The sequence below is a fragment of the Bombyx mori genome, chromosome 2, assembly GCF_030269925.1.
Source record: "Bombyx mori chromosome 2, ASM3026992v2".
Lineage (NCBI taxonomy): Eukaryota > Metazoa > Arthropoda > Insecta > Lepidoptera > Bombycidae > Bombyx > Bombyx mori.
The window spans coordinates 5,828,770-5,842,174 of NC_085108.1; the positions used below are offsets into that span (position 1 = coordinate 5,828,770).

General features: G+C 38.2%; 1 protein-coding gene and 1 long non-coding RNA gene across 2 annotated transcripts in view; both read left to right on the plus strand.

Moving 5' to 3' along the window:
• Positions 1-13,405, plus strand: part of LOC134200481 (uncharacterized) — a 330,115-nt gene that overhangs the window by 92,750 nt on the left and 223,960 nt on the right. The window lies entirely within an intron of this gene.
• Positions 534-8,689, plus strand: TDRD12 (RNA helicase-like protein). Its single transcript, NM_001043540.2, is given in 3 exon segments — positions 534-958; positions 3,225-3,964; positions 4,251-8,689. Coding segments are annotated over 3 exon segments (5,280 nt in total). The 5' UTR covers positions 534-689; the 3' UTR covers positions 8,522-8,689.

A 13,405-nucleotide genomic window follows, 5' to 3' on the forward strand; every position in this document is an offset into this window, starting at 1 on the left:
GCTCCAATTCTGTAAAAATTTTAGTTAACTTTTACGCGATAGAGAATATAATATGAGATTCCTATTTAGCATATAAGTGGCATTCATCTTGTAATGGCTATTGGCTTCGATTATCACTTAGCACCAGGTGGGTTATGAGCTTGTTCACCTGTCTATGCAATAAATGAAATCGGATGGGTTATTTTATAGGATAACAGTATAGGTGTTTTTACCGCCTTGTCTTTGAAAAAATCTCAACTGTATTTTGTAATAGAACAACATCGAGGGACAAAGTTTCTTGTATTTTTGAAAAAGCGCATTGAGTTCTTAAATGTGTGTAAAATTAAATACAATTTTACAGAATATTGATGCAGTTTTTTTTTAAATCAAAAATAAGTTCTTTCGTCAACTAGGAATGTGCAATAATTGAAAAGTATAACTGCTTAGTAACTGAATGTTTAGAAACGTAAGTTATATAAAATTACGTTTCAGTCCATATTTCGTAAAACGAACAACAATACTTTATTTGCAAAAACAGGCTTATGTCCTATGATCCCTTTGTCTGTCGGATACAATAAATCAAACAAGAATAAAACCTAAGGCAAAAACTAAAAATCGTTAATAATCTCAAAGAGAATTCTTGGAACCCCCAGAAATTTGTTGAGATGATTTAAAAGAAGTTATTGACGCCTTATTTGTGATTAAGAATCATGGCATCAGACTATTATCAAGTTGAGATATTACATTACCTCAATCCGAATTTAATATGGGTTGAAGTTCTTAATTCTCCCAATGAAATCTCATTTGAACAGCTGGGTGTTTATGGGATTTTGCCTATCGATGCATCTTTGGACGTTGAAAGACCTGGGTTAAAGCTTCAACGTTCAGAAGATTGGATGCCGGCAACAGCCATTCTGATGAAAAATATATTTCAGAACCTTGAACAAGTTTGGTTTTCACCTACACACATTGACCGCAGGTGAGTTTTTATCTTTTTGTATTTATTTTGCTATGTCGTTCACTGATCACAAATTTGGTTAGACCACTGAATATCAGACGAGCTGTGTGCTCGTCGGCCGGTTCTGATTAAAGGCGTTTAAAATTTCGCGGTTTTTCGTATGATTTAAATAGTTTTGTCTACGAGAAATTGAATACAGAAATGCGAATTTTTTTAGTTGAGCCTGTTATTTTTAATAAGAAAACTGTTAGTTATATAATTTGATTTTCCGACTGAACATCATACTATAACAATGTGTAAACAATAAATAACAATATGTATAGTATCAATGTCATATATTTATATTTGTTAGTTAATTAATTAAGACAATTTAATTAATTTGCTTTCTTTACCAAAAGAAATAATTATAAATATTAATGCAATTAAATGATGTATTGATATGTATTTTTGATAAAATCCAAGTTAGAGGAAAATATTTCAAATCTTAAAAACACTTGATTTGTGACTACAAAAAATTATTAATTAACATAGTTAAGGCATTATTCATCCTGACAACATACAAAAAAAATACAACAATTACCATAATGATTATGCTTAGACAGTTAATCAAAATTTTATATAAAAAAATCACTTTAATTTACTTAACTATATAAAGAGGTGAACACACAACATTATTTGTAACTTTTTTGTTTATTGGGTACCGATTTGATTTAGCATAAGCAATTTATAAATTCTTAAATGCTACTTTTGGTTCCTACCTCTACTAGAAAATTATAAAAACAACTATCTGATCTAGGCAGAAAATCATTTATAGTTAATGTGAATAGTCAAAGCTTATTTATATCTTTATATACATAATTCTATTGTATGTGTATAAGTCACTGAACTTTTCCTAAATGGCTAGACCGATTTGAATGAATTTATTAGGAGTTTGGGCCACCCAAACGCAGGCCCAGGATGGGCTAGATTCACAAATCAGCCTGGCAGATAGTGCTGCACTCAGTGTCTATGTTATACTGCAACTAAACTAAACAGGACAGCGTCTGTTGGGTCTGCTAGTATATAATATAGTCTAATGGTTTTAAGTATTCGCAACAGAAAATCCTATTAGATGCTAGAGGTTAAGTTTTATACAAAGTGCCAATTCCTATTGGATGGAACAGCAGCAGTTGCTTGTCCCCCACTACTGATAATAAAAATACTACAGGGTCTAAGGTAACATAGCAAATTGCAGCTTAACCCTTTTAGTGCTGAGCTTATTTTTACGTATTTTGCAGAAATTGCTAAAGTATTTTACTTTACAAACTTTAAACTTAGAAAAAATCCAAAAATTCACAGTAAAGTAATTTGAAATGATTTTTATGAAAGTTATTAACTTATTAAAAATGTTATACATGTGCACTCTAAGACATGACATGCATACAGGTTAATACCTAATAATACCTATAATCAAACTACACAATAGTGGGTATTCCGATGCTCCGCACTTTTGGTGCATTAATAGAGAGTTGAGATCTATCGACTGTTCACGCTCGAAGGGTTACTGTGATATCTATGACTTTATGTTTTTTTTTTTCGGGCCGGGGTCGAACCTCCTATGAGGTCCCTGCACCTAGGGGGCGTACGGCGTATGTGGGACTTGGCGATCTGCAGGTGTTGGGAGCAGTCCGCGGGTCCAAGGAATTTTAGGGCCCTACCGCACTAAACGACTATCCTGCACTCTTATACCCGACGTCCGAGCTCCGTCCGGGGTCAGAATCCGGTCAGAGTAGGGGGGTTCCCGCGATCAACACTACAACTAGACATGCCGCGCTACGCCCGACCGACGGGTCGTCGAGGCGATAGTCGACGACCAACGACGCCGGTCTCTGCGGTACGGCGGCCCTACCAGGCCGCCCGGGCGATGCCGCTGGTCCAACGAGGACGCGGCGCTGTCCCGCCGTGTCGTCGTTGCAACCACTGCAGTGGTGGCACTTCGGCGTGGGCTTCCTCCAGGCGACGAGGTGTAGGTAGTGACTGAAATAGCCGTGTCCCGTGAGCACCTGCGGCGCCGGGAGGGATTCACCCAGTCGGTTCGCCTCGACGGTCCGTCGCCATATGCATATCTATGAGCTATGCTAACCACTTCATACAAGTTCGGTTGGAAGCTTGTCTGCCCATTTATGCGAATAAATATACTTATATTTTGCCGGAGCACCATCAACTATCGGCCAATGATTAATTGTCTCTGTCATACAAAAAATGTAATAGTATGATTCCCTACTTAACCGATTGTATTCTTCCTCAGGTCATCAATATTTGACAATAACATACATAAATATGGTGAACTAATAATTAAAAAAAACGGTGTCCAATTGTATTTATCAAAAGAACTAGTCAAGGCGGGATTAGCTACCGAGGATCCATGTCAATTTCACCAGTATATGAGTTTAGGCAAAATAAAAACTAAGCTCAGTAATACCGAAACAAGAGCAGTTATAAAGAACTTGGAGGAATACTACAGGAAATCTAGTAAACCCAAAGAGCTATGGCAGAAATCTGTGCATCAAAACACTAGTATTTTCCATGCAGGTGAGCGACTGCAAGCTTTGACAGTAAAAAATCTGGAAAGACATAATAACAGACAGAATATTATGTTGTTAGAGAATAAGCTCAAAGATCTAGAGCAGTGCAAAGGTAGCGATGAAGTGTCCCTGGGTCGAGGCGTTTGTAGAGTACCATCAAACAAGTCAGAGATGGTCATGTTAACCAACAAGAGATTGAAAAATAGGCTTGAATTATTGTCTAAAATAAATATGAAATCAGATGCTACTGATGCTGTAAAATCGACTAAGAGAAACTTCAGTGGTGATGGACAAAGAAAAAACTTTGAAAATGATTTTGAATCTGATGATGAAAGTGTTAAAAAAGTTTCAATTGCGAATACCATCAATACTTCTGATGGATCAGCTAATGTCGTAGACAAACTTTTGGACGAAAAACAGATTGATAATGTTTTTAATAATAAAAAACAAATCTGCTATACAGGTATGTGCTCAATTAATCCTTTTTTTGCCACTAATTTACTGCCTATCTTGGTTTAGATAAATATTCTCAAATGTTCTGGGCGATTCGCTGACTCACAAGATTTGTGCCTGTATGTTTTCAATTATGTAATGTCAATTCATATGTAAATTATAGTACGCAGGTATGGCTAATACATTGAACATGTATTTAAATTAATGTTAAACCAGAAGTGATATTTGTATGTGGTAGACTATTATGAAATGCTAACATTAGATTATATAAACTCGATTTCATTACTTCGTTACAGAAAGTACTAGGAGAAACCCCGTGAAGAAAGCAGCTTGCATAGTATACGGGCCACCCAGCATCAATATCGATAAACTGCCGTTGAAAGAAGCTCCCAAAATGACTAAGACTGTGAAATGGACTCCACATGTGGACTGCGATAAAGAAGCTTCAGAAGTGTCGTTCGGTGACGTAGATTCTCATGTTAAATTAGATGTTAAGAATTTAGATAAGTTCCACGAAATAGCAGATAGAATAGAAATAGAAAAGACGATACCGGTAGACGTAAATATTCATAAAGATCTATATGATAGTATGATTAACAACAAGAATGAAAGTGAATCTAAAATAATGGAAACAGCTAATTTAAAAACCGAAATGAAGAATCTACGTAAATCAAGTATCCTACAGAGCAAGCTGAAACAGTTTGACAAATTTAATGTTTCCTCAAATTCTGCCGCGTCCGAATCTAGCACGAAATCCAGTATGGATTCCAGTCGTATATCAGATGAGGACGATCTCAGTTCCGATGATGAAATGTCTGAGATTATGGAAACTTTTAAACTAAATTTAGCTACACCTAAGAAATCTGAAGCAAAGCACACTATTGATCATATTGAAGTAAATAACACGAAATTAAACGCGAACCCTTTTAAAAATCTAGACGGAAGTAAATCAGTGTTTGTTGATAAACTAACAAGTCCCGTATTGCTGGTGCACACGAAGCGTAATAATAAAGTACAACCATGCAGCCTCCTTAGGGATGTCCCCTTCGGTACCAGCATCCACGTGGTGCTCAGAAACATGGGCATAAAACACCCGACCAGGCTTCAAACTGTATCATGGGGCACGATTTTGCGCGGCCTCAGTACATTCCTCATCAGCCCACCACGAAGCGGAAAAACTATGGGCTATTTACCAGCGGTCTGTCGTCTAGTCAGGGATTTTCGAAAGGAATCACCGGATTCGTGTGGTCCTAAATGTATTATTGTTTGTGCCACATCAAAATCTGTATCCGAAGTCGAGAGGATCAGTAAAATGCTGTTAGGTCTTGAAGATAAAGTGTTTGCTTGTTACTCCGGGATGGATAATCTCAGTGTAACAACAGCATTGCTGAACGGTTGTGATCTATTGATATGTACGCCAAAGTCGATTGTGCGACTGCTTCAAAACGACCTTAGCGTCGATTTGAGGGATCTCACCACGTTCGTTGTTGATGATTGTGAAAGGATATCAGATGTATATTCGAACGAAGTGAAATATGTTTTGTACGAAATAAAAAATATGCTAAAGAACCGTGTTAACAAAGAGCTTAAAGTCCAAATCGTTGTGGCTTCGAGAATATGGTGCGACTTCTTGGAGCCGATCGTTTTGAAAGCCCCCGATTCTGTAGTTTGCATTGGTGCGTTCCAAGAACTTATATTATATTCGAAAATTAGTACGACTGTTGATTTTCTTAGACCTGAAAATAAAATCGCAAACGTGTTACAGTTCATTGACTCTGTACAGGGTCCCAAAAGAACGGTAGTCGTATGTCGCGCCGATAATGAAGTTAAAGCTGTAGAAAGCTCTTTACGATACAATAACCGTGTCGTTTTCGCTTGCGACAACACCATGAATATCCACGATTTGTACAATTTAAATGTAGTTTGGGGTGATTTCGAAGATCCAACGTTGGGTCCAATACTGGTCTGTTGCGATAGTAATTTGGTTCACTTGAACGTCACAGATGCCAGTTACCTGATTCATTACTCATTGCCGGCTCTCTTTTCGACATTCTGCAAGAGATTCTCCGTTTTAAATGATAATTATCCTTCTATTTTTAAAAACGAGTCCAGAGATTTAAAGGTTAAGGTGTTGATGGACGAATCTAACGTAGAACAATTGCCGAAAATCCTTAATTTCCTTAAACGTTGTACCGAAAACGTTCCTAAAATACTGGACGAAGTTTCGGAGAAGATATTAAATGAAAAGGACTTGGCAAAGGTCAAAGACTTGGTGCCTCTGTGCGATAATTTACTGTCATTGGGAATTTGTCCTGATACCTGGAATTGTACTGAGAGACATCGAATATTCAAAGAGTGTGACAGTCCAGCTGACTGGATACCGAAGAATGGAGTGGTCACTTTCCAAATTTTATATTTCCATTCAGCCGTCATGTACTCTGCTCGTTTACTGTCAAATACAGTGGACGGTGAAACAACAAAATACCCTCAGACCTACAGTACTCTATCCCTCAAAATGGGTATGTACTTCAGCAAGGAATCTAGCAGACGGCTGCATGGTATTCCAATGGTTGGCGATGTGTGTGCTGTATCAAAGAAGCAAAATTTCTTCATTCGATGTCAAGTAGTGAAGATTATAAGTTTTTATAAAAACGGAAATCCTAATTATGTAGTAATAAAGCTTATAGACGAAGAGAAGTTTGAGCAGAGTCGCGATATTTATTTATACCATTTACCCGACGAATTCAAAGACATGAAAACTTACGTTGTACAAGTCAGACTAGCTAATATACAACCACAGGACAAAGACATTACGTTTTCTTGTTTAGCTAAAAATGAGCTGGAGAAAATCGTTGAGAAGAACGAAGATTTGTTCATGAGAGGCCACGTGGCTATGAGTGTAGGAAGCTGTATATTTGTGGATACTTTAGAAGCTTGTCTGGACCTATCATCTCTCAGCGAAACTGTAGTAAGGCATAATTTCAAACAAGAACTATTAAACGCTCATGCTGTTCCTAATCCTAAACATTTAAGCATTTTAGAAGAAATGTGCGAAAAGTCTGGTTTGATTGTTAAAGCGGTGACAAACGAACAGGTAGTGCCAAAACCGATACCAGTACTACCAGCAGCGCAATGGGCGCACCTGGAAGATGATTTGTCGTCCGTATATTTGGCCTCAGTCGAAGATATGGATAAACTCTTTGTTCGTCTTGTGAAATTCGAAAGTTGCATGAAATTGTTGAACATCGAGATTAATAAATATGTGTCCGAAAACACCGTTCCGTTGGACGGGTCAAATGTTGGGGATATAGTACTGGCTAAGTTCCCTGATGATTCGATGTACGAGAGGGCAAGGATAGATCATATTTACTCAGAAGACAAAGTAAAATGCTTCTTCGTTGACCAGGGTGATTGGAGGGATGTCTCCACAAACGATCTAGCGACAATAACCGAGAATTTCATTACCCAACTACCATTCCAAGCGATTGAATGTAGATTAATAGGCATCAGACCTTTTGGGGAGCAATGGACGGAGTTCAGCACGAACTGGTTTAGCGACCATTGTTTTGAAGATGCTAAAGGCAATTTGAAACACCTTTACGTTAAGCATTTCACCAAGGAAAAAGCCGATTGTACTGGAGGTCACAAATATGGTGTTGCTTTAATAGACACATACACGAACGAAGACATTATAGTTAACCAGCTATTGATAGACTTGAATTTAGCCAAAGAAAACGTAGATGAAATAGCATATCTATCAGAAATCAAATGCAATAAAACGGTTTTAAATAATGACGCAACCGTTGATGAAGAAGAAGGTAGCTTATCAGGTGTTAGTGAACCCGAGAGTAACATAAACGTGCCCTTAGATAAGGTATTCTTAAAACCACCGATCCGCTCAGTGCCGCTAGTTGATTCCGATAACGAAACGAGTGATTCTGATACGTGGCAGATCAACAGGCCTGAAGATTTCAAAGCGCTTTTCATGAGGACCAGACCCGAGTCTTCGAAAATAATACCTATGATAACTGCCAATGAAGTACAAAACAATGCAGATGGAGAAACGTCAAAAGATACTTCGACTATATTAGAAGAAAAGGGTCAATTGCCAGAAAAAGTCAAGGACGATGAATTGAAATTGAGCAAACCGAAGATTTGTTGGAGCCAAAACAAAAATACGGTGAAATTGAAAATTTTGATTGCCGGAATCGAGGATTACAAGCTGAAAATCGAAGATCGAGCTGTCGCGTTCTCGGCCAATCACTGTGACGTCGAATATGGTTTCAAACTGGAACTGTACGGAGTCGTTGATGTTAACAAATCTAGACATTCGAACAAAGGGCAATACGTTTTGGTGACCATGACGAAATTGATGTGCAGAAATTGGCTGGCGTTGACCAAAGAGGGGGATTCCCAGAAGTGGATCGTGTACGATGTTGATACGATTGAGGCTTCGTCAGACGAAGAAGTGTATCGCGACGATACGTTAGAAGTGATTAAGAACATTCACAATACAAATAACGGATCTGACAGCGAAGACGATGATTTCTTGGATGATGTCAGTTAAGAGGCAATTATTGAAAAAAATAATTTTTATGGCTGTGCTCTGTGTGTGAGGGTCGTGTCCAAAATATTTTTTTGTTGTATTTCGGTTGGTTTGGGTGTAGGGCCGTTCGAAGGACAGAACATAGGAATGCCTGTGAGTTTCGTTGTCTTTTGCTATATAATTTTATCGTAAGCGGTGCCCAAATATTCGATACACACTATTTAATTGACCATGTGTTCAAAATATTACAATTTGATATTAAGTGAATTAAAGACGAATTGAAATGCGTTTTCAAATTTGATTTGCCGAAAAATTGGGACGAGGGGTGGGATCAGAAAATGGGCATTCGCGATAAAGATTCGTTTGACGTTGTTCTCAAGAAAATGATGCTTTATCATAATAGGAAAGGCTATGTTATTGTACTTTTTTTGGGCCGGGGGCCGAGCCTTCTACGAATTTTCCATGCCTAGGGGGCGACGTGCGTGGGACTGGTCCGCAGATATTGAAAGAAGACTGCTTGCCCAAAGGATGGAATTTAGGGTCTTACCTATGAAACGATGTTATTTTAGTCGAAAAGTACTTTGACAGGGTTTGTTTATTTACGAGTCTGTTTGGAGTTTTGGTCGAGAACGCGAGGAGTGAAGTTTGGTGAATTGTTTTATTTTGTTTCGTTGTTAATTTAGTGTTGAGGTTTATAAGTGTAATAACTGTGGTTCATTAACTGTTTAGCGTCTGTAAAAGTGCACAAATGTGGGATAATCAAACAAAGCCGCTGGACGTAAAGTCTCGGGTTCTTCCAGAAAGTTCACTGAAAAAGTCGCATTAAATAACCGCTATTTTACTTTATTACATACTAATCTCATCTCGTTTCTTTTTTTTTCATCCCCATTTGATTAAAGTCTCAAATTAATCAACTTCATCTCATTACACCCTCATCATATGCCTTTGTATTCATCGCTGTGAAGGTTTTGGCAAAGTTTTACGACCGGCCTACCAGACGTCAACCCTCCTTGGAAATGCTTTTGTTGGTAGATTGCCTGCTGCCAGTCGGGTAGGACTCTGGATGCTTGCGCTCAAATCCCCCTGTCGCCTTTGACGACACCCCTGGGAAGATAAGGGGGGGGACTATTCTTACCCGGGTCCGCAATTATAATCGTGTTTCAGTGCCGGCTAAGTCTGATACGCTCCAAATTTTGGTAATCTTTAATAACTAGCTGAGTCTCGCGATGCTACCCGCGGTTATTGTCCTATTGCGGGTGCCGCCGTGGAGCGAAGCTAGTCTAAAAAAAAAGACTAAGTTACTCCTTATATCATCAGCTACCTATAGCTATTAGTGAGTCTATTCAAAACCGGTCCGGCCGTTCCAGAGATTAGCCGGAACAAACAGACAGACACAGACAAAAAAAATTGGTATATGTACTTACGCATTCAGTAAAAAGTGGTTATTTTATTATTACAAAGAAACACTCCAAATCCATTTACGTTTTCTCTACTCACTTATTCTTATTATTATGAGTTACTTAATTATGACTTAATAGTGGTATGGACATGTGATGCGTAGAGACGAGATGCATCTGACTAGGAGATGTATGGAAATGCTAATGCAAGGTAAAGGAGGAAGAGGTCGATCGAAGAAGACATGGATGTAGTGTGTGAGAGAAAGAGGAGTGAGTGTTGAGGTGACGGCTGATAGAGGATGGAATAGAAAAATTCGCTGTGCCGATCCCATAAGGTGGAGACAAAAAAGATCTCATTTCACTTCGTATGATTTTTCATATAACAAAACTTTTGTGTGTTTATTCACTGAAGTATTTTATGAATTTGACCCTGGCAACACTGGCGTCGCACAAAACCATTTGCCTAGCTAAAAAAAAAAAAGAGTATTCGAAAAAGTTCTGTACCTATACTATATGGCACTATAATTCCGCTGTTTGTAAAATAGCTGTAACATGTCATAATTTTATTGTTTTTATTAAATTCTCTAGCTCAGATAATGATCCATATTAATGTTAGTAACAGTTATTTCTTAAAAATAAGTTAGTAAGGACACAGTAATAAAAGAAAACAACAACATACATACTACATTTTTACTCGTGGTAGGACCTCTTGTGAGTCCGCACGGGTAGGTACCACCGCCCCGCCTATTTCTGCCGTGAAGCAGTAATGCGTTTCGGTTTGAAGGGTGGGGCAGCCGTTGTAACTATACTGAGACCTTAGAACTTATATCTCAAGGTGGGTGGCGCATTTACGTCGTAGATGTCTATGGGCTCCAGTAACCACTTAATATCAGGTGGGCTGTGAGCTCGTCCACCCATCTAAGCAATAAAAAAAATAAAATACATACGATTGAAAAATACATACTACATGCGATTGCAATGTGTTATAAGAGATTGCTGTACATGTTTGTAATTGGCTAACATACCAGTACTTAATTTCATACATGTTAATTTTAAGCTTGAATGTTTTGTGTGTATTGCTGTTGGTGTGTCTAAATAAATAAATAAAATAAAATTAAAAATAGTATAGTGTAGTCTGAAAGCAGCTTAAGATGTACTTTAAACTTCTTGGTATGCTTTTCAAAGGTTACTTGGTATACCAATAAATAAATTTGCTGGTAGGTAATAATACCAACTGTATCGATATAATTATGTTTACCACCGGTGTTGCCCCAGAACAACTTGGCGTCGCTCGGTGGAGCAGGAGCTAGGGTCTTGGGCATGACGTGGGAGGAGCTAGAACAGACTGCCCAAGACCGATATAAATGGAAAAATTTGATTCGAGTCCTACACCCCAGCAGAGGGTAATAGGAAAGCATGATGATGATGATCACTGGTGTTGCAAGACCATTTAAAATAAATAAAAAATTTCAAACTTTTTAATGAGATACGATTTCCCAGCTATCTCTTCCCTAAGCATTGATTATATCGTATAAGCCGTATTTCTGGCTTTTAAATATAGGTCAAAAATTTAAAGTTCGAATTAGGAATTAGAAACAAAATCTACAATACTTAATCTTACTAATAAAATATATCGGTAATTTATGTAGCCGTGTCTGTATGTATAACATTAGCGAGTGTGTTATTGTAGATTTACTTGTAATTAAAATTATTGAACCAAGACTATTTTCCCTTTTTAGCATATTAAATTGAAGTTATGCATTTGACCAGGTTTCGTCGGACATTAGCGAAAAAATCCCTCTTCCAACAACTGTGGTAGTGGTAAAGCATGCATATGTCCACAAAGTTTTCGCGGAGTGGTAAATATGATTTAAAAAAGTACGGTGCAAAAATTGCACAGGGAATCATTAATGAAGATATGTATATGGTAGTCGCGTAACTATTAGCAGTGGGTAGCGCAGCGGGCGAAATGCCACGGTTCCTAGGGGTAGCTAATCGAAAATAACAAAAGATTTTAATTAGTAATAATTATAAATTCTATATAAGTACAAGTTCAGAACAACAACATTCGGCATACCCGATCCATTACCGGTGCTTTTAGGTACCACAAGCACCGGTCACCGTCCTCGCCGAACACGTCGCTTGCGACGAAAGGCTCGGCGAGTGAATTAACCCATAGACACACACAGCCCACTGAGTTTTTCGCCAGATCTTCTCAGTGGGTCGCGTTTCCGATCCGGTTGTAGATTCTGCGAAGCACTGCTCTTGCTAGGGCCAGTGTTAGCAAATTTTCCGGTTAGAGCCCCGTGAGCTACACGTCAAGGACAAGCTGAAATAGCCTCTCAAGGCTATCAGCATAGGTAGGAGAAAAAAATAATTTTCGGTTCGTCGGTCTACCGAGCAATATCACCCGCTCGGTGAAAGACCTTTCCTCTATCGTTAAATCTACCTACACACTCAAACTCAGGAGAGCTGCCTTCACCCGGTCTAATAACAAAAAAAAAGTGCGTGCGTACAAAGTACACATGTCTGAAGTGAAACTTTTTTGGCGAACTAATTTGCTTATATTTATACAATCTAAAACTTTAGATTTCTGAGACTTAGAGGAAGGGAAAAAGGAAGATATGTTCCCTCCAAAAGCCTGTCAAATGTCAATCTCAAACCTCACTGTTGAAGTCACATTATGTTTAGATTTCTAAATTGTAAATGACTTATATTTTTCCAATTGAATTGACTAATTTAATTTCATGCTATTTGATTAATGTTTCAAATTCTTTTCATTTCATTATAAAATATTAGGCTGAATGGTATTATGATACATTTGCCTTTCCAGTTGGAAAAATACAACAACAACTACTACTACTGACATTTGACAAGTACTTAATTTCGATAGTAGTTTGATGTCACTTCCGTTGCATACCTGCGTGACGTTCTGTAAAAATTTTACCCTCGTGCGCCTAAAGAAGTTTCACTTCAAAAGGTTTCAGTCCGTTAGTCGTGTAGTCGCGAATTTCGCTCCGATTAACTATAGAGGGTAAGGTGATAAAGTTTTTAAACTGTTATCTTGCTGGTGGTACCACCTCTTGTGAGTCCGCACGGGTAGGTACCACCAACCCGCCTATTTCTGCCGTGAAGCAGTAATGCGTTTCGGTTTGAAGGGCGGGTTAGCCGTTGTAACTATACTGAGACCTTAGAAGTTATATCTCAAGGTGGGTGGCGCATTTACGTTGTAGATGTCTATGGGTTCCGGTAACCACTTAACACCAGGTGGGCTGTGAGTCCGTCCAGCCATCTAAGCAACAAATATACACATATATCTGTAGTCACTCTTTGAATTAAGTTTAACGGTAGCTTCCTGGTTTTACTTGCTTAAAATCGCACTTCATATTTAGCGGTATCAAACGTAAGCCTTGATCTTTTTGCTAATTAATCAAGCATATTCACATTGAAATTTGTATGTGCTTTGAAGTCATCGTGGCCTAAAGGATAAGACCTCCGGTGCATTCGT